Source organism: Myxocyprinus asiaticus, chromosome 5 (genome assembly GCF_019703515.2).
Source record: "Myxocyprinus asiaticus isolate MX2 ecotype Aquarium Trade chromosome 5, UBuf_Myxa_2, whole genome shotgun sequence".
Lineage (NCBI taxonomy): Eukaryota > Metazoa > Chordata > Actinopteri > Cypriniformes > Catostomidae > Myxocyprinus > Myxocyprinus asiaticus.
In genome coordinates, this window is record NC_059348.1 from 13,738,586 (window position 1) to 13,758,994 (window position 20,409).

Consider the following 20,409-nt stretch of genomic DNA (forward strand, 5'->3'; position numbering starts at 1 on the left):
ACCAATTATTTAAATTGTAAATGTAGTGGAATACAGTTACTTATATTTTGCATTTTAAATACATAATACCGTTACATGTATTTCGTTACTCCCCAACCCTGCCCTTTAACCCTGACCCCAAACCCTTTACTTTGAATTCCTTCTACTGGCGAAGGTGTAACTCATGAATATTAATTACAAAAATTAATACTTGCCGATATTAATTTACTTGATTGGCTAAAACCAGACGGATTTCGAATGAACGAATCCTACTGGTGAATGCTTGTCTTATGAATAATAATGATGCTATATGATTGGACGCGCCGGGAAAGTCAAAACGCAACGCCAGCACGGTCTAATTAATATTCATAAGCTTAACGTCTACCGTAGTAGAATTCACGATTTTGCATCCTGTAAGCGACACGGAGGTTGTGCACATGCGCAGTCGGCAAGGTTTCGAAGTTGACTCTCCGGGGTGTTTCAACAGGAAGGCGGACATGTTGGCCAGGCAGTGGGAGAAAATCGGGCACCCAGGTCTTTTTTGTATTTTTTTTTTTTTTTTTTTTTTTTTGAAACAAGCATCGATTAAAGCCTGATTTATGCGTATTGCAACAGCCTCGTGGATTACATGCTCGTTGGGGGATTTAAAGCCGGCCTGCGGACCAGGAGAGATTAATCGCAGAAGGATTTACCAAAGCTCGTTTTAACCAGGATCGTGTTTTAACTAATTTTCTTTTTTTTTTCGCTTACTTTGCAGCTGTCAGACTCGTTTGGCCTGGCATTCGTTTATATGGACACGGGCCTGGAGAAACGAACTTAATGTGCCCGCATACTAACTTTGCAACACTTATTTTATCACTTACTTGTGCGCAAATGTGATCAACTTGTGTGTGTTTTTTAAGTAGTCTGATCCCCTCATTCCTCCTGAAGCTAAGTTAGTTTAGCGCAGTATAATCTGTTGCTGCTACCTTTTTGTTTGTTTGCTTGCCAAGTTGTCATGGACTAATCCGGACGCCTCGTCTTGTTGTTGTTTTGTATTTTCCTGAAAATGTGGCTTTTTATCAGCTCTCGGTCTTTTATACGTGTCAGCGAGAGTGATAACAAGGCTGTAAGACACAAAGTGTTGCTTTGATCAAACTAGTGTTTATTGCTTTGTGAGGGCAGAGGAAGTTATTGAGCTAACCCGCTAATCTTAGCCGGATAAACTCATATCTCTTGAATTAAACGCATCCGACCAGTAATCAACATGTCTGCTGGAGAAAGTTTGACAGCTCGTTTCGAGAAGATCGATGCCATGCTGAAGGATCCCAAATCAGAGGTCAACACAGACTGTCTGTTGGTAAGTTGTATGCATTTAATTGAGCAGATGTGAATCGTTTTACAAGACATTTCATTAGGTGAAGTACTTGCAAACATCAACACAACGTGATATAAAGATGAAATACACGACAATGCAGTATACACAAAACAATACCGTAGCAGCATCTTACTTTATCTCAATGCATGCCATCCTATACTGACTATTGTTTACAGTAGTGTTGTTGTATTTATTTGAACTTGTTGAACTCTGGTTTAGTTGTGCACGAATGACTAATTACAGTCCCAAAGTTTTCCAAAGCAATTTACAGTACAGGTTCACTCCCCGTGCAACAACCAGGTTTGAACCTGCAGCCTTTCAGTTGCCACCCATTGTCTTTACCACTAGGCTGCACTAGCCATATCCCCTGCTTTGCAATGGACTTTTAATATGATCTATATGTGTATTCAGTGTTTACTTGCTTTCCCCCAATGAAGTGACAGTGTAAACAGTGCTTTGAAACGTTAAAACTCAATATCCAGTGGAATTTTATGTCACTGTGATATGAATTTCCAAAGTGATTCGTTTGATTTAAGCATATAAGTGCCCTATAAGTGCCCTCCATCTACTTCTTCATGGGTTTGAGCATTTGACATTCTAGTCCTTTAGGTTGGCAGTTGCACGCATGAGCACACAGATAGGTTGGGTTATTGAAAAGTTGTGGTCTTAAATGTCTCGTTGCATTAAAGGGGATGAAGTAGAATCCGAACATGAATGCTCATTCTCAAACTGAGCTTCATTGATGCCACTATTAATATGTAGTCTTCAATCTTACATACTTTGACAACCGCTACAATTACTGTTGTAGATTTCACAGCCAGTGCCCAGTAATGTCTAATATCTGACAGCTAAAATACATTCTAATTATTGGTCGACAGTTTGGCTTTTTCAGTGGCCAAGGCAGGTCTACGGATTTCACAGCCAGGGCACCATAATGCATGATATTAAAATATACCTAAGCAATAGGGATGTACGGATAGAAAATTTGTGTGCCGATACTGATATCTGATTATTTTGAACAGCATCTGCCAATACCGATACTTTGTTATGCATTTTTATTCTACCTTGTTTCAAATAACTGATAATTAATAACACTGTATGTAAACAATTGGGCAATATCCGATTTGCACAAATAATTGCTTTTAATGGCCAATACCGATTATTGGCCGATACATCGGTGCATCTCTACTGTACAATTGGACCATGAGCATTCTACTACAACACTCCAGATATTGGTCGACTGAAATGGGGTTTTGAATTTCTTATTTACCACTTAAAAATGCATTGAAATATTTTAAAACTTAGAATTTGCAGTAGGCTTCTGTTAGTTGTCCAAGCAGGCACAGTTATTGGTTTATGTTGATAACCTCAAGAAGCCAAATGTTTGGCTGATTATCAGTCTGGCCGACCTAGCCCCGGTCTGGTTGTGTATAGAATTTTGAAACATTGTAGTGAACTTTGTATGCCTGTTCTTTTGTTTCAGATACAAAATTTGTTGGCTGATACCAATTGTTTCACCGATACTGATAGTTTGGTGGGGTTTTTTGCCACCTTGTTCCAAATGACTGATAATAAGTTACACAGCTTCAAAACAAATTTAAATATTAGCTTTATTCTCTATGTCTCTACATGTTTCTATGTTTCTGATCTCAGTTATAAACAAAACTCCAAAACAAAGAGCATATTAATAACTCACATTAACATTCACAGCTTTTACATGCACTTAAGAAAACAGTTTATTCCAGATTTTTTTACAGAAAGCAGCATTCTGAAAAGTCATGTAGGCCTAAACGAGAACTGTGATTTCTTTACGCCGCTAAAGTGATTAAGAGAAAGCGGTTTAACACACCTGGGCTTTCCCGGAGAATGTGGCTTATGTGTCCATGTAAACGCATAAGCTGTATTCTTACAAGTTTTGAGGAGTGCACATGTAGACCAGATCACAAACGTCATAGAATGGAGCCCAAAAACAGGTCAACACAGCGGAAAGATTTCAACATTTCTGGGAGTAGAGTGGGAAAAGCACATACACTATAAACTATACCCATGTATATACACCACTGTAAAATATCATCTGCCCCTCATGTCCATGTATATGCGCTCGTTCACCGGTGGAATCCCGCAGTTTGACGTAAGAGGGAAACCCCGCTATTGCAGCGCAATTCCATTTCAGGCCGTGATGGAAAGTTAAGGAAACAAACACAGCAGCATTTCCAGAGTATATTGAAATAAAGCAAAGCAAAGGAGACTAAAATAGCAAAGTCTTCCTCGGATGCCATTTTTGTTATTTACACAAGCATCTCTGGGAAGTTACGTTGCTGTGGAGAAAGCTGCTTACTGACTGAGCTGCATGTATTCGGGAGTAAAGTGTACACTGCGTATACAGTGCACGTAAACGGGAATGCCACGTTCTCGTAATAAACCTTCTGGGGTCCATGTCATTATTAACTCACATTAACTGAATTCTGAATAGCCCCCTGTCAGGCTCACATTAAATTGGTACGATTATTTTTTAAAAATGTTTTGAATGATGAAACTTGAACTCAAACTCATATTCCTTGCTGTGTCAAGCTTTAAGATGGGTTATCAAATTGGTGTTAAAAGTATGTTAAAAAATGGTAGTTTCACCTTGTGAAATTCAAGCACTGCAAAGCTTGCAAACTGCAACTTTTCGCATAAGAGACATGTTCTTTAACACACAACACAAGTTAAATTGTCCGATAAAATTATTGTTTTAATCGGCTGATGTCCGATTGCTTAGATAATTGCTTTTAGCACATCGGTGCATCTCTACTGCACAAATGGACAATTAGCAGCATTCTACCAGAACATTACAGTTATTGGTAGACAGAAATGGTTTTTTTTTTTTTTTTCTCAAATCCTTATTTACTTAAAAATGCACTCAAATATTTTGCTTTTATGCCTATGCTCATAATCTCAAAAAGTTCAAATATTGGCCCATTAATTGTCCTGGGCTGCGTTTCCCAAAAGCATCGCAAGCTTAAGTTGATCTTAGAGACCATTGGCGCCAGGCTTACGATGCTTTTTGGAAACGCAGCCCTGGCCAATATATCGCCCTATCCCTAATCTAATATATTACTATATGAAATTGTTATATAGAATTATGAAACATCACAGAATACTTTGTTGGCCTGTTCCTTTTCTTTAACTTATTGTAGGCCTATATTTACACACAACCATTTAGCCCAGGCTCCTAAATCAAAATTAGAATTCACGTCTGTTGGCCATGTTGCACAAGAAATTTGACTTTATGGTTTGCTCCAAAAGGCATAGAAAATGCCACATCAAGTACTCATGACTTAAACACACAATATATATGACATATGCATGATATACACGCAGAATATACAAGATACAATACACAGTGTTCAGTACAATAATGCACAATATACATACAGTACAATACAATACACAAGTGGGTTCTGTAATGGTGCAGGTGGAAGTGAGTAAACAAGCGAAAGAAAGAAGAAATTTATGCGATGCAGTACACAGCAAATGATGCATATCAGTTTGTCATCCATTGTAGCAATGAATTTTAAATCAGAACACAGATCAGTTTCGAGATTACGTAATCTAATGCAACACTATTGTTGTTTTGGCATTTTTTTCAGTTTGTCCATATCTAAAATTTGACTTTGGCTGAAATATTTGGTTGACTTAAATGCTCTTTCTTGTAGTTTCTTATGGTATTTTTACTAAAAAAAAAAATACTTTGCCAGGCATCGTTTGGGTGCTTGAAAACTCACAGGAGAAGACGAGGAACAGTAACTCAATTTTGGGTACTGCAGTGGCTCCTAACCCTGTAGCTTGGGACTGTTGGATTTATTGAAAGATCCTGTTTAAACTGCTGTGAATTATATGGCTCAAGTGATTATGATCAAGTCAGTAACCTCCCAGTTACACAGCCTTTGTATAGACCTAAGCTTTGTGTTTGCCCTCGCAAAGAGTAAGAGTAGAGGCACTTTTGTTTTACACTTTTGAAGCTTTCCCTCACCTCTGGCCTGTTCTTACCTGTCTTTTCCATGTGTATAAGCTCACCTGTCCCTGTATCCACCTCTGATACTTCCTGTCTCTAGCTCGAGATATGACTTGTCTAATAAAGCTGCAGTGTGCACTGTGTGCTTGGAGAGTTTGTGACAGTTTCTCGCTGTACACTGGGGATGACTCTATTCCTTGGACCAAGTGACCTGCATCAGTGTTTCCAGCCTCTTATATTTTCCTCAGACATTACATTCCTGGGGAAATGTGTCAGGAAAGACGTTTTCACACAGAATAGTTCTTGCCGCACACTGACCTAATTAAATTTTTGTGACCCAGGATTCCTTTTGAAAGTGTGAGTTCAAGTGTTGGTGAAATTAGACATAGCCTGCTTCAGAGAGCTAGGACGTCTATTTGTCCAAAAGAAAGCCATGTATGTTAAGCAATAAATCTAAAAATGTAGTTTTCAGGTTCAAGTAGGCATAATATTTTGGAATGTATTTGATTCTGAATACAGTACAGTGGTTTTCTACCTTCTGAATACAACCCAACCCCCCCTCCCCTCCCCCCCGGTGACACGGATCTGTTTTTGGAATGGCAGCATAGACCACTAACTTAATAAATAAATAGAATCTGAGCCACTTTTATAATAAGAGATTTTAATCAACAGGGACTAATCGGGTAAAATAAAGGTTTAATAAAAAATATTATTATTATTTAATTAAAACAAAAAATAAATACTAAATTGATGATAATGTTTTATAAAAAAAACTATAAAATGTATAATTATATAATATACACCGATCAGCCACAACATTAAATCCACCTGCCTAATATTGTGTAGGTCCCCCTGTTGCCGCCAAAACAGCACCAACCCACATCTCAGAATAGCATTCTGAGATGATATTCTTCTCACCACAATTGTACAGTGCGGTTATCTGAGTTACCGTAGACTTTGTCAGTTCGAACTAGTCTGGCCATTCTCTGTTGACCTCTCTCATCAACAAGGCGTTTCCGGGGGGCCTGGGTAGCTCAGTGGTAAAAGATGCTGGCTACCACCCCTGGAGTTTGCTAGTTCACTAGTTCACTCCAGTGTAAAATATCCAGTGACTCCAGCCAGGTCCCCTAAGCAACCAAATTGGCCCGGTTGCTGAGGAGGGTAGAGTCACATGGGGTATCCTCCTCGTGGTCGCTATAATGTGGTTCGTTCTCGGTGGGGCGCGTGGTGAGTTGAGAGTAGTTGCTGCGGTGGATGGCGTGAAGCCTCCAAACGCGCACAAGCCACGTGATAAGATGCGTGGGTTGACGGTCTCAGACGCAGAGGCAACTGGGAATCACTACACGACCATGAGGACTTAAAAGCACATTGGGAATTGGGCATTCCAAATTGGGAGAAAAAGGGGAAAAATCCAAAAAAAGAAAAAAGGCATTTCCGTCCACAGAACTGCCGCTCACTGGATGTTTTTTGTTTTTGGCATCATTCGGAGTAAATTCTAGAGACTGTTGTGCATGTGTAAATCCCAGGAGATCAGCAGTTACAGAAATACTCAGACCAGCCCGTCTGGCACCAACAATCATCCATGCGATTATCTAATCAGCCAATTGTGTGGCAGCAGTGCAGTGTATGAAATCATGCAGGTCAGGAGCTTCAGTTAATGTTCACATCAACCATCAGAATGGGGACAAAATTTGATCTCAGTGATTTCGACCTTGGCATGATTGTTGGTGCCAGACGGGCTGGTTTGAGTATTTCTGTAACTGCTGATCTCCTGGGATTTTCATGCACAACAGTCTCTAGAATTTACTCAGAATGATGCCAAAAACAAAAAACATCCAGTGAGCGGCAGTTCTGTGGATGGAAATGCCTTGTTGATGAGAGAGGTCAACAAAGAATGGCCAGACTGGTTCGAACTGACGAAGTCTATGGTAACTCAGATAACCACTCAATTGTGTACAATTGTGGTGAGAAGAATATCATCTCAGAATGCCATTCTGAGATGAGGGTTGGCGCTGTTTTAGCGGCACAAGGGGGACCTACACAAAATTACGCAGGTGGTTTTAATGCTGTGGCATGATTTTTTATTTATACATGACCAAGATTATTATTTTTTACATTTATGACTCATTATACACTGCCCAAATAAAGTTGTGCCTCTCTCCCGCCCACTCCCATTGTAAACCTGGCTGAAGGACGGCCCTAAGAGGCGAGGCAACAATTACATCCTCGGGGTGCACTAGGGCTATTTGAAGGCAGGGAGTGCCGAGAGGGGAAAGTCCAAGTTTAATGGGCAGTGTTAGGCGGCCGCAACAGGCTCCTCTTGTGGATTTGAGACACGTGGTGCGGCAGCTTCACTTGAGCGGCCCGGCTTCCTTGGGCTTCTTCACCTGAGGGGAATAATGGCCCGGCATCCTGGCCCGTCGGCTGCGATGCATGCTCCAATCCCCATCATCGCATCTAATTATATACATATACTGTATATATTTTTCCTTTAACATTCTTAAATATGCAACTTAAATAAGTGGCCAATAATTTTTATTCATAAGTCAACGTAAGTGAATTGTGCGCCGTCTTTATGGGGCCTTTAAATTCTCCTTGCATTCCTGCATAACCACATTATGCACACTTACAGCATATCGTAATGTTCCATGCCTTCCAGCAGCTCTCTCTCGATACCACAAAATTAGCGTCATTCTGCACAGACTGTGTTGTCTGCCAAGCGTGCTAACTAGTGTGAGAACAGGGCCCTAACCTAACACAAGCTCGTGCACATGCAGGGTGGGGGTGAATAGTAATGATCTGTAGGGACGGGCTCCCAGGCCGCTGAACACAAGAGTGTTGTTTTTGCCCTTCAGAAGTCGTCGCTGATCAATGAATGGAGGCCTTTGCTCACCCCTCCCTGTAGCACTCCACCCACCGCTTAATAAAATTCCATGCTAATCAAATAACCTCTTGTCTCGGACCCACAGGGCGGGTTCAAGCGTCTGTGTGTGTGTCCCAGTGCCATGCTTTATGGTCCTCCTTGTGTTCTGAGGTACATGAAAACAATTAAGCCTATTAAGCCTATTTTTAAGAAAGTATTTTTTTATTAAAAACCTCCCAACCCCACCCTACAATTTTCATTTCTGTAATCGGTGTTAATTTTTTTATTTTTTATTTAGTCATAAGTTTTATCTTTTGAAAAAAATTCTTTAAATTTAGTCAATATTGCATCATGTCATATTCATTAATTTAATACATTTTATTCTGACTGAAATGGAAAATCATTTTAATTGACAAAAATAACATATTTTAGTTGATATAGTAACAGACCAAACAATAACCAAATATTCAAACATTTAAAAAAATGTATAAAAATGTCATTATTTGAAACTTTCATATCAGAATCAGAATCAGAATTGACTTTATTGCCAAGTAAGTTTTCACATACAAGGAATTTGCCTTGGTGTTTGATGCATACAATAAACAATAAACATAGTAAGATAAATAATAAACTATATTTAAGATATATATCAAACATATTAAAGATTTATATGTTTAATATGTACGATTAAATGGCTTGTCTCCTAAAACAATAATGTATACCTTTTATACTGAAGTGTTAACTACTTTTAGAAGTTACTGTTTTGTGAATGCTGCATTATTTGTGCGCGTTTTTATAAAGCAGTTTCAGCTTTTTGACTAGAACTTAATGTAACTTAATTGAAGTTCACCTGTTCATTTGCTCCATTTATCTGTGCAGTTGTAAGTTGTATTACGTTATGTAGATATAGCCTAGCTAATTAGTCTCATATAAATGGAATGCATCTAAATTAGGTAGTTAACCCATTAGTAAAGCCAGTTGAATCAGTTGTTTCTGTTGACAACTGTTTTGACAGGCTCTGGTGCTCTATCCAAACTTGGTCAAATGCTCCCATCTCCTCCTCGGCCCACAAAACCCTGGTGCCATGGGTTTACTTTAGATTTGTTTTTTAAGCATTTGTAATTGCCAAACATACTTGAAATTACGCAACTGTGCAGTTGATGTAAATTGGGAGTGCTTTTTAACACGGTCAGCACACGTTAGTGATGCGCCCAAACCGAACCGAGCTGTTCTGAACTTCTGTGTATAATACATACTATGAATGAGAGCACAAGATAGGATTCATGTCGATCGAGCACAGAATCGCTGTAACACCATGCTGCATTCAAAGTTTATTCCACTTACTTGCTGCCTAGTCTTAATGAATTTTAACTGACAGCATTGTTGAATGAATGGAACTCTTATGGAAACGGGTCTCAAAACAGTTTGAAATATACAGTCGCCAAATCAGTATTTTCCATCTTTCCGATGCGAGCCTCGTGAGATCAAAGCGGCGCACATGCACTCACCGGCCACTTTATTAGGTACACCTGTACATCAACTTATTCATGCGATTATCTAACTAGCCAGTCATGTGACAGCAGTGTAATGTATAAAATCATGCAGAGACACAACAGTCTCTGGAGTGTAAAGAGAATGGTGCGAAAAACAAAAAACATCCAGGCAGCTGCAGTTCTGTGGGCAAAAACGGCTTGTGAACAGACATAGTGAACCGTGAGAGGCAGAAACGGTGATCACAGTTAAAATATGGTTAATTGTGCAGCCCTATGTAAAGTGCTTTTTCCCCCCACTTTTTTTCAGAAATTTTCTGCGGACCCCTGTTTAAAAACCCTTGATGGTAACCCTTGTTCTGTGAAATGTCTCACTATAGTCATAAGCAACGTCCATACACTGGTTATTTGGAGTAATCCTTTGTAGCAGCAAATAAAAGATAGAACAAGGTTTAGCATGTAGACACAAATTCTTGACATGCTTTGTGAGATTCACCCAGTTAGTCGACGTATTGTTTGGCACTAACATGCAAAATAGCAAATTTACTGTTGCATAATCAAGTTTGACTGTAAGATGTCTCATGTAGAAGTTTTCGTCACCTAGACATTGATGTATCAGCATTTATTGACAAGAGCACCATACTGCAAGTTTTTACATACTGCATCTGTACAGTGTTGCTGGTGTGTAAAAGGGTGCAAAAAAGGTTTCTGGATGTGGGGTCAACTAGATAACTAGACAAGTCTCACTCCGCACACTCCTAGACCAGTCCTACACCACACAACAGATCTGGATTAGTCTATTTGTTGTCCCATATGTCACCTGTCACTCCTGGAAAACACTTTGTCCCAGTCCTGTAGGATTAATGTTCCTGAATGGAAGTCAAAACAATGTATCAGGGTTGTTGAGAAATGGACATGGACCTTTTTTTATTCATTAATATTTTAGGTTCAAATGTATTTATTTGTATAAGGGGAAAGTATACGGTTTTACCATTAAGGCTTTTTTTTCTTCACCTTTTTTCATTTCCCTAATTCATTTCTAATAGTCCTGGGAAGTGTCAAATGAGATTTAGGGTGTGTTCACACTTGTAGTTCAGTTCTCTTGGTCCTCTTGGTCCGGACCAAAAAAGAAAATGATACATTTAGACCTGGTTCGCTTAGTGTTCACACTGGCATTTTTAAAACCGAACCTAAAGATACGAAACAAAAGGCATCAGGAAAAATTCACAACCTGATTGGACAGCTTTTATGACGTATATTTTGCGACAGAACTTGCCGAACATCCAAAACAGTGCTGGCTATGGTGGTATTTTTACCAGCTGAGAACAAACGAAGAGCTAATAAAATGTGTAAAGGAGTCACAACAGTGCCAGGAAGTCCTCCGTTGCACACACAAACGAAGATATGCTGCAAGGACAGCTGACGGCGTTTCCGACGCCTGTACCGAACTGTAATGGGCAACATAGCTCCTATGAGAGAAGAACCAGGTATGCTTGAGGTCAGTATTAGGCAAATTACTTCCTGTTTTTGGTCCGTTTAGACATCTTTGGTCCATGTTGCGTTCATATATCAATTGAACCGCACCAGAGTTCGTTTGGAAGCGGACCGAGACCCATTATTCAGGTGGTCTCGGTCCGCTTGTTTGGTGCGCACCAAGGTTCGGATGGCAGTGTTCACACTTGTTCAAATAAACTGCACTAACAGAGCAATCGCACCAGAGTTCGTTGTAATCGAACCAAAGCTGCCAAGTGTGAACACACCCTTAAGTAGTAAAAATGTTCCATGGAGTATCTCAATTAATATGAGGCCATGAAAAGTGCATGCACAATCATTAAAATACAATCTTAAAAATGCTGTTTAGATGGAGTTTAAGGGTGTTTTCACGCTTGAGTCCTCTTTAAAAGAACCAAACTCAGACCCCTTAAAGTGGACCAGAAAGTGGACCGAGTCAAAAAGGACCCAGTTCTCTTTGCGTTCACACTGTCTGAGACCTTATAAGTGGGCTCAGATCTCTTTTTGGCCCACCTTACCAGTTACAGGGTCTCGGTCCTTTTTTGCATTCACACTCTGTGTCATTTGTGGCACCAAGCCTACTTTAAAAAATATAGTATTTATTATAATTATTTTTATTAGGGCTATATTTAATGTTAAGAGTACAAATAGCTCTACGTATTAACTTATAAGATAATATAAACATGTTTAATGCTCTCAAAATGAATAAGCAGCATAAGAACAGGTGTCTATATTCAATTAAACTTCATTTATTGATCTTTGTCATCAATGTTATGTAATTCTGTATTTTAACATATTTTTTTATTCATTAAAAGAGAAAGGTAATGCAACAGAACTGAATGCATTGCATTTTTATAAAAAATAAATACTGGATTTAAAGGAAACATTCAACATTCAGTCATGGTAGATTAGTCTTATTAACGACAAACAATAAGATTAATCACAATTTAGGTTTAATCTACTGACAGCCTCGGGTTACTTCCATTAATAGAATACAATATATATTTCTGGTTAAATAAAGACCTTTGAGTTTGTTTCGTGTGCAGTTTACAATAGTTTTAATATGCATCTCCCTCTGTCATATCCATAAAAACAGAGCAAGCGACTTGTCGCTTCTGTCCCGTGCTCGCATTGTAATTTCCTGAGTATGGGAACCTGTCAGGAGGACCAAACATGTTTGGCATTATGCGAATGGGAAAATCCCTTTTTGTTCACAATGCACGTTATTAGCGAACCGAACCAAAGGCTGCAAGCGAACCGTACTCAGACCACCTCCCGAGATGGTCTCGGATAGGTTCGCTTTAAAGGGGTCTGAGATCGTTTGGAGTGTCCACATATGGGCCAAAAATCCCGCGAACCGCAGACCCCTGAAATGGACCAAGTGTGAAAATATGGAGTTTTATGTGTGCCACAATTCTGTGCGCACCATATTATATTTTGAGCACGCAATATGATATTTTAAGAGCACAAAAATGTTCTGTGTGTGCAAAATTATACTTTGAGTGCGCAAGATTTTATTTTGAGCACACAAAAATGTATTTTGCACGCGTGTTTGTAAAGCAGTGTATCTTCTTGCAAAGATTAATTCACTTTTAGCAAACAAAAATCAATTTTGCACTTGAATAGTTTATTTGAATGTGAATTTGCACAGAATTCTGAAATGTACGTAAATGTACATTTGGAACATGTAACCTGTTCACTGTTTTTTGCGTGTGCAAGATCTCACTCGCTCTCTCCTCCTACCCAGTATGTCCTTATAGCTTTGATTGCTTGTTTGCTCAACAAGTTCACAGCATTATAATGTGCAAGAATTTCAGCCAATCAGAGATGAGGTGGTAAATGTTGATTGGCTGCTAGGCCACAGATCATACTGCTAATAAAAACAAGAGGAAGAGGAGAAGGGGATAGTTTATTTTCAAGAAAGGAAATGTGGAACACATGAAGACCGCATGAAAACAGCACTTTTGTTGACTTAACTGTTTTTATTGAACATTTATGTAGAAAATTCTGTACACTGCCAATAGGCTTACTAGCTAGCTAAAATCTGGCTAGCTCTCTTAGTATGGTTCTCTTGGCTAGTATTTGGTTATCTGGTCACACTTTATATTAGGTGGCCTTAACTACTATGTACTAACATTAAATACATACAAGACTATGTATTTACTGTTTAACAACATGTTCTGCGAAATTCCCACATTTGCTTCTACTGAGGTTGAGTTATGATTAGGATTAGGGATTAGAGTTAGGTTTTGGAATAAGGGTTGGATTAGGGGTAAAGTTAACAGTGTAATTACAAATGTAATTAAATGCAAGTACTTTAAATGTAATTACAATGCAACAACATGTATGTACATAATAAGTACATTGTATGAAATGGTTAAGTACATAGTAGTTAAGGCCACCTAATATAAAGTGGGTCTGGTTATCTTGGCTAGTATTTGATTATCTAGGTTACCAAGTTACACTTACGTAGCTACTAGCTTGGCCATGTTAGCTACCACTTTCATCTGAAATTATATTAATTTAATATCTCCCATGTGTAAAACTCGTTAAGACTAATGTAATAGTTTAGTTTTGGGGGAAATTAATTTGACTTCTGTCTATCTGAGAGATCAGTTTATTAAAATAAAAGTGACCAGATTACAGTCTACCATGGATCATCTACCATGGATTATTATTATATGAAATATTATTTTTTTAATAAACATGTTATTTAGTCCACCTTCTTTAGTGTGTCCTCTCCCATTTTTCATCAGCCTTGTATATTATAAATATTATGAATATTATAAATATTGCCTGTTATTCCTATATTCTGTTCTTGATAATAAATTAGAAAAGCTGTTTATGTTTGCATTTCGAAGCTGTGGGTTATCTTGAAATGTTCAGTATGCTGTTTTTATGACGTTTATGCATTCTACCACATCCCTTCTGGCAAAATTGAATAATGAGAAGAAATGGAAGAAAAGGAAAAGAGGCTAATTATATCTCCTGTCATAGTTTGGGGTAAATTAAATGTACCGTATATTGAACCTCAATTGTTTGAGACTGCAAAAAGTTTGAAAAATAGAAAGAAATCCTTAGTATTGCATGATCCCAGGCTAATATATTTTGGATAACTTACATTACAGTAAGTTAAGCCTTACAGTATTCCTGGTATGTCTATAATCCACGGGTTAAATATTCTTTGTAATGATAACTGCATACAGTATATAAAGTATGTACTGAACTTGGAGCATTGTGCCTGTTGGCTCTTCTGCTATATTTACTGTACACTCAGATGTTCATGGTTGCTGTAGCTACCTCAACTGTCCAATTGCAGAGCGCTTGTAAGCAGCTTCTAATAGCCAATCCTGACGTAGGAGGCGGGATTTATCGGAATACGTTTGGAAAAGCAAACAAGCAGTCTAAAGTTCCGAGTGCACTTTGAGGGCATACGAGGTGAGAGAGAACGAGTGAGATCTTGCACACGCAAAAAAATTATTAATCTTTGCAAGAAGATACATTGCTTTACAAAACATTTTTGTGCACTCAAAATATCATCTTATGCTCGCAAAACATTTTTGTGCGCTCAAAATATCATCTTGTGCTCGCAAAACATTTTTGTGCGCTCAAAATATCATCTTGTGCGCGCAAAGCCTTTCTGTGCACTCAAAATATCATCTTGTGCGTGCAAAACTTTTTTGTGCATTCAAAATATCATCTTGCGTGCAAAGAATTTTGGCACATATATAACTGCATATGAAAACACACTAACATGTCACACCGCAGGACAGTGGCCATTTTATAGCTTTAAAGCTAAAAATGAACAGTTGACCTTCAAGTACCTTGACTTAATTTGTATGATCTACGAAAAATTCAAATCAAACATTCACAAATATACCTTTTGGTTAATCTTTAGCTTTAATCATGTCAACGAGAAGAGAAAATATATATACTGTTTTAAATTAGTAATTAAGTTGAAAACCAGGCTTTGTATGCATTTTTAAATGTTGTAAATGCTGTTTTGAAGGCAAAGGTGGTCACACCAAATATTGATTTAGCTTTTTTATGTTTACTGGACTTTGTATGACATTAAGTGATAAATGAAAACTATTGATGGCATTATTTTTGAAGACATCCTCACTATGCAACATTTTTCACAAGTGCCTAAAACATTTGCACAGTACTGTATATATTCGTTTATTTACATTTTCTGATAGTAATCAGTTGTAGCAGCACAGCGTGACACTTCCTTTATACCTTTGAATGGCAGACTTGTTTTCTCACCCTGAGGTTGTGTGTTCACTGAATAAAGACTTCCGGCCTTTCTTATGCTTAATGTCATGTATTTAGTAGAGAAACGCCCTTCTGTGGTTTTGATGATGCTTGCTCAAGTAGTGTCACTCGTGCAGAGAAGAACCACTGCTGTGTAGGAGTCTTTGAGACTGTTGATGCGATTTAGGTGTGATTTTTATAGCAGGGAAATGAAGCATAATAGTTTACGTAAGTAAGTAATTAATTGCTTATTGATTCAGCTGCATCCATGTTTTGTATTTTAACTGTTTTTTTATTTTTATTTTTCAGAAGTATTGGTCTTAGAATTCGAATTAGCCAACATAAACACTATTTGAAGAAAAGGATACATTTTAAAATCCAAATAATCATAAATAATGCACTTTATTAGACATTTAAAACCAACATAAAATCCAAATTTAGCCTTTTTTCTTTCTTAATGTTTTTGGTGTTATTGTGCAGAATTCATATGTTGATTTCCAATCCAATAACCTTGGATAAAGTCAAGTCCTGTTCTGTCTTTTTCCACTGAATGCTACAGAAGTTGTAAATGTCATGTTGTCTTTAAATAAGTGGGTTTTGCTTTGGTTATGTCTGCTGCATTCTTGCATGTAGATGCAGAATCTCCACTGACAGACCATCACAACAATGTTCAGTGGATCTTCTGCCTTCAACTGCTACTGTGCTGTCTGAGTTGGGTTATCAGTTTAATGACATTTCTCCTTCTGGCCATTTCCTCAACCACACAACATTGAGCCCATTTACATGCACACCAATTCGCTGAAAACTCCCACAAATAAGTTTATTTAAAAAATCAGACAAAGCATGAAATCCACATTTAAGTGAGATTTGAAATAATCAAGTTTTTCTTTGCTTTTGACGTCAAACCGTGAAGGGGCATGTGCACAACACTTGCGTAATACGCCGGTAAGAACGCCAGTAATTTGTTTATATGCAACGTGAAATCGGGGTAATGGCCAAAAATCTACCCTTGTCGATTAGTTTATTCTTAAGCAGTTTATGGCTTATACCAATAAAGGAAAGCTGTTTAATGTGTATACATGACCACACACGTTGTCAGCTTATAAAACATAATTGGTGCTTGAACATGCATGCAAACGCGCTCACTGACTGAAGTGACTCTATGGATGACTGAAGTTTGGGGGTCAGAATGTAGAACTGTGTTTGGCTTTCTTTTAATTGCTGTTCCTTTCTATCCCAGTGTGTATATGCTTATCAGAGCACAATCTGATCTGGTTTTCTGAACATTTGGGTGATCCTAGGGCATCGCAAATGCAACGATAGAAATATGAACATTGAAGTTCTGATTGCTTAGAGTTGAAAGGTGTGATCTGATGTCATCAGAGGGTCAAGGATTAGTTGGTTAGCATGGCCAATTAAGTCACCGTCACACTAAGCATTGGGAATGCAAAATTACTTATTAAAAGACGCAACAAAGGACAAAATATGACAAAGGCTTCTGGTTTTAGTAAATAATCACAAAAGCAAATAATATTGGAAAAAGTATTCCGGGTTCAAAACAAGTTAAAGAATCAACAGCATTTGTGGCATAATACTGATTACCAAAAAAATTATTGCGACTCATCCATCCTTTTGTTTATAAAAGCAGAAATCGAGGTTGCAGTGAGGCACTTACAATGGAAATGAATGGGACCAATTTTTGGAGGGTTTAAAGGCAGAAATGTGAAGCTTATAATTTTATAAAAGCACTTACATTAATTCTTCTGTTAAAACTTGTGTATTATTTAAACTGCAAAGTTATTTATATCGTCATTTTTACAGTCATTTTAGGATTTGCTGACATTACATCGTCATGGCAACAAAGTAGTAAAATTGGATATAACTATGCAGAAATAATTAGTAACCAATTTTATCACACTACAATCATGTTTACACTAGGGATGTGCATGGTTATCATTTTTAACAATCGGTTAACCGTGAGGTTTCATGAACAGTTAATAATTTTTTCGTCAGGATGCGGGAAAAAAGAATGGTTATTATAATGTAATTTCTTTAAACACTACTCAAGACAGCAGCAAATAAAGTGCACAGTGAGCTATAAGTAGGGCTGGGCATTTTTTCAGATTTTTCCGATTAATTCAAATTTGCGTTTTGACACGATTTCTTTTTTTGTTGAAATTGAGATTTTGCAAAAAATATTGCCAGCGTTATAGTTAGAAACGTTGTAAATCCACCAAAGGCTGAATAAGGAAGAGAAAAATTATTCATATTGTTTGTCTTAATGCCGCTCCTGATCTGATCAGCTGCACGTGTGTGGCGCGCTCCAAATGAACGTGACAGGTTAACAACACGGAGACTGATATAAAAGGCACCGGTAATAATCCCAGTTGTACATAGTGTGATTGCAGCTCAGCTTCGTCCATCATGCAGGTATACACCGGCTTAAGACCATAACTGGCCTCCACGTGCGCATGTTGATGAACGGTCTCCTTTTTTTCACCCATAAAAAAGTGTTAGTTACGTGAGAGTTACGGGCGCTTCATTTCAAATCATATGGATAAGCTATATATGGGAGAATCTGATGATTCAGATAGATCTCTAATTATTGCTTTGTTCTGTGACATGTTTCAAGTGTACTGTATCTATAGCCAACATTTGGCAAGCGATCATTTTGACAAACTTTGCTAGTTGAATTGTAATGATACATTATTTCATATTGCTTCGCTGCTCAGCATGAACCGCTAGATGGTGCGTCTCTATCTGCCGGGGTTAATGAATATACACACAAATTGTTTGATATACAATGAGTACTTTCTAGATAAACTTTCTAGATAGATTTGGTTTAGATCAAATGAATTCCTATTTTATTCTATTATTTCTGAACATCTGTGTTTTATTAGATTTTAATTTATTTTATATTTACACTCTGTTGACAACTTCCCCCTGTTGTGCATTTGGTGCATTTGTACATTGTTCTTGCACACCTTTGTTTCTTATAATGAAAAGAACTTGGATTTCTCTAACTAGGTTGCCTTGCATTCTAATAAAGAACATACAATTTGAATCATGTTGGAGTACATTTAAAAGTTGAAAAAATAGAATCGTGAATTGTCCATAAGTTTGATAAAAATCAAGATTTTTTTTTTTTTGCCATATCGCCCAGCACTAGGTATTAGTCTAAATAGCACAATACATACATCTTCAAATGATAAAATCTAGCTTTAAAGTAAAAAAAAAAAAAAAAAAAATGATTTTGTGAGACTGTGGTGGGTGGACCTCGGACCCTCTATTGGGGTCTGGGGGCATGGTCCCCGTAAGAAAATGTATACATTTTAAAGTTACATGCATCAAACTGGTGCACTTTGAGAGCAAAATTAAGAGGCGAGATCTATGAAGAACTTTGTGCTCTTGTTAACAATTTTGTGCTCTAGTAGTAATTTAATCATAAACACATTGGTTGTATAGATACACCGATCAGCCACAACATTAAAACCACCTGCCTAATATTGTGTAGGTCCCCCTTGTGCCCCTAAAACAGCGCCAACCCGCATCTCAGAATAGCATTCTGAGACGATATTCTTCTCATCACAACTGTACAGAGTGGTTATCTGAGTTACCGTAGACTTTGTCAGTTCGAACCAGTCTGGCCATTCTCTGTTGAACTCTCATCAACAAGGCATTTCAGTCCACAGAACTGCCCCTCACTGGATGTTTTTAGTTTTTGGCACCATTCAGAGTAAATTCTAGAGACTGTTGTGCATGTGTAAATCCCAGGAGATCAGCAGTTACAGAAATACTCAGACCATACCGTCTGGCACCAACAGTCATCCATGCGATTATTTAATCAGCCAATCGTGTGGCAGCAGTGCATGAAATCATGCAGATACAGGTCAGGAGCTTCAGTTAATGTTCACATCAACCATCAGAATGGGGAAAAAATGTGATCTCAGTGATTTGGACTGTGGCAGGATTGTAAATAAAAGTGTAAGGTGTGGCTTTGTCATACTACAGGGGCCTATTATATTATTAGGGCCTGAAATTCGGCACGGGATTGCTGGTATTGCTCACAGTTTTAGGGTACGTTTACACGACAGCAATGTACTAAAAACAGAAACGTTTTTCCTTTGCCTTTTTGAAAAGTTTCGCATACAGACAACAACATTGTCAAAACGATCCCCGTTCATACGGATCTGCGAAAACGACTAAAAACACTGTATTATGCATGCCAGGCCAGTAGTTGGCGATGTGACTTTGTAAAGAAACACTACGTGCCTGCACACATAAGCATTCTTCCACAGAGCGGTGAATACAAACAATGAAGATGGCGATTGCTGGTCATAGTGGTGATGCAGTAAATCTACACTTTGCTGGAGAAGCGTCAATAAACTCAAAATCTTGAGCAGCACAAACACAGTGCTGTAGTCCGCCATTGTGTTTTGAATGTCTCGAGCGTTGTTTTGAAGTACTCGCGCGCATGCCTATAGACTGAACACGTAATACGCGTGCGCATGACATCACACGTTTTCACATCGTTTTTGTATGTTTTCACGGTGACGATAACGGCATCGTTTTCAAAAACTTGCACTTTGAAACCCGTTTTCAAAAGTTAGCGTTTTCAGGCCCCAAAACGGCTTTGTTGTGTAAACGAACAGCCAAAACGCATAAAAGGTTTTCCTTTTTAGTTGAAAACATTGTCGTGTAAACGGCCCCTTAATCATTTCCGCAAGTTCCACGTTCATAGCGCATGAAATTCCCACACACTTTTATTCATGTTACAGTGCAGCTCCAAATTATTAAACTAATTGATACAGAAATCAAATCAATAAACTTTTTTGTATCAAACTGTAATATCAGAAGCCACGCCAATAAATCTTTCCCTTTCTCTCATGTGCAGCTGTCAGCAGCGCATTGAGCGCTTGTTGAGTTTAGTGTGAGCTCGCACAGTGAGGAAGCGCTT

General features: G+C 38.1%; 1 protein-coding gene across 2 annotated transcripts in view; it reads left to right on the forward strand.

The window, feature by feature from the left end:
- The first annotated feature begins 450 nt into the window (after window positions 1–450).
- Window positions 451–20,409, forward strand: part of LOC127440936 (rho-associated protein kinase 1-like) — a 90,735-nt gene continuing 70,776 nt past the window's right edge. Inside the window, exon 1 of one of the 2 annotated variants that reach the window (XM_051698019.1) lies at window positions 451–1,318. In XM_051698019.1, the coding sequence (XP_051553979.1) occupies window positions 1,226–1,318 (93 nt within the window). In that variant the 5' untranslated portion in view covers window positions 451–1,225. Of the gene's footprint in view, window positions 1,319–15,607; window positions 15,681–20,409 lie in introns of those variants that run through there. The other variant, XM_051698020.1, reaches the window with a different exon arrangement.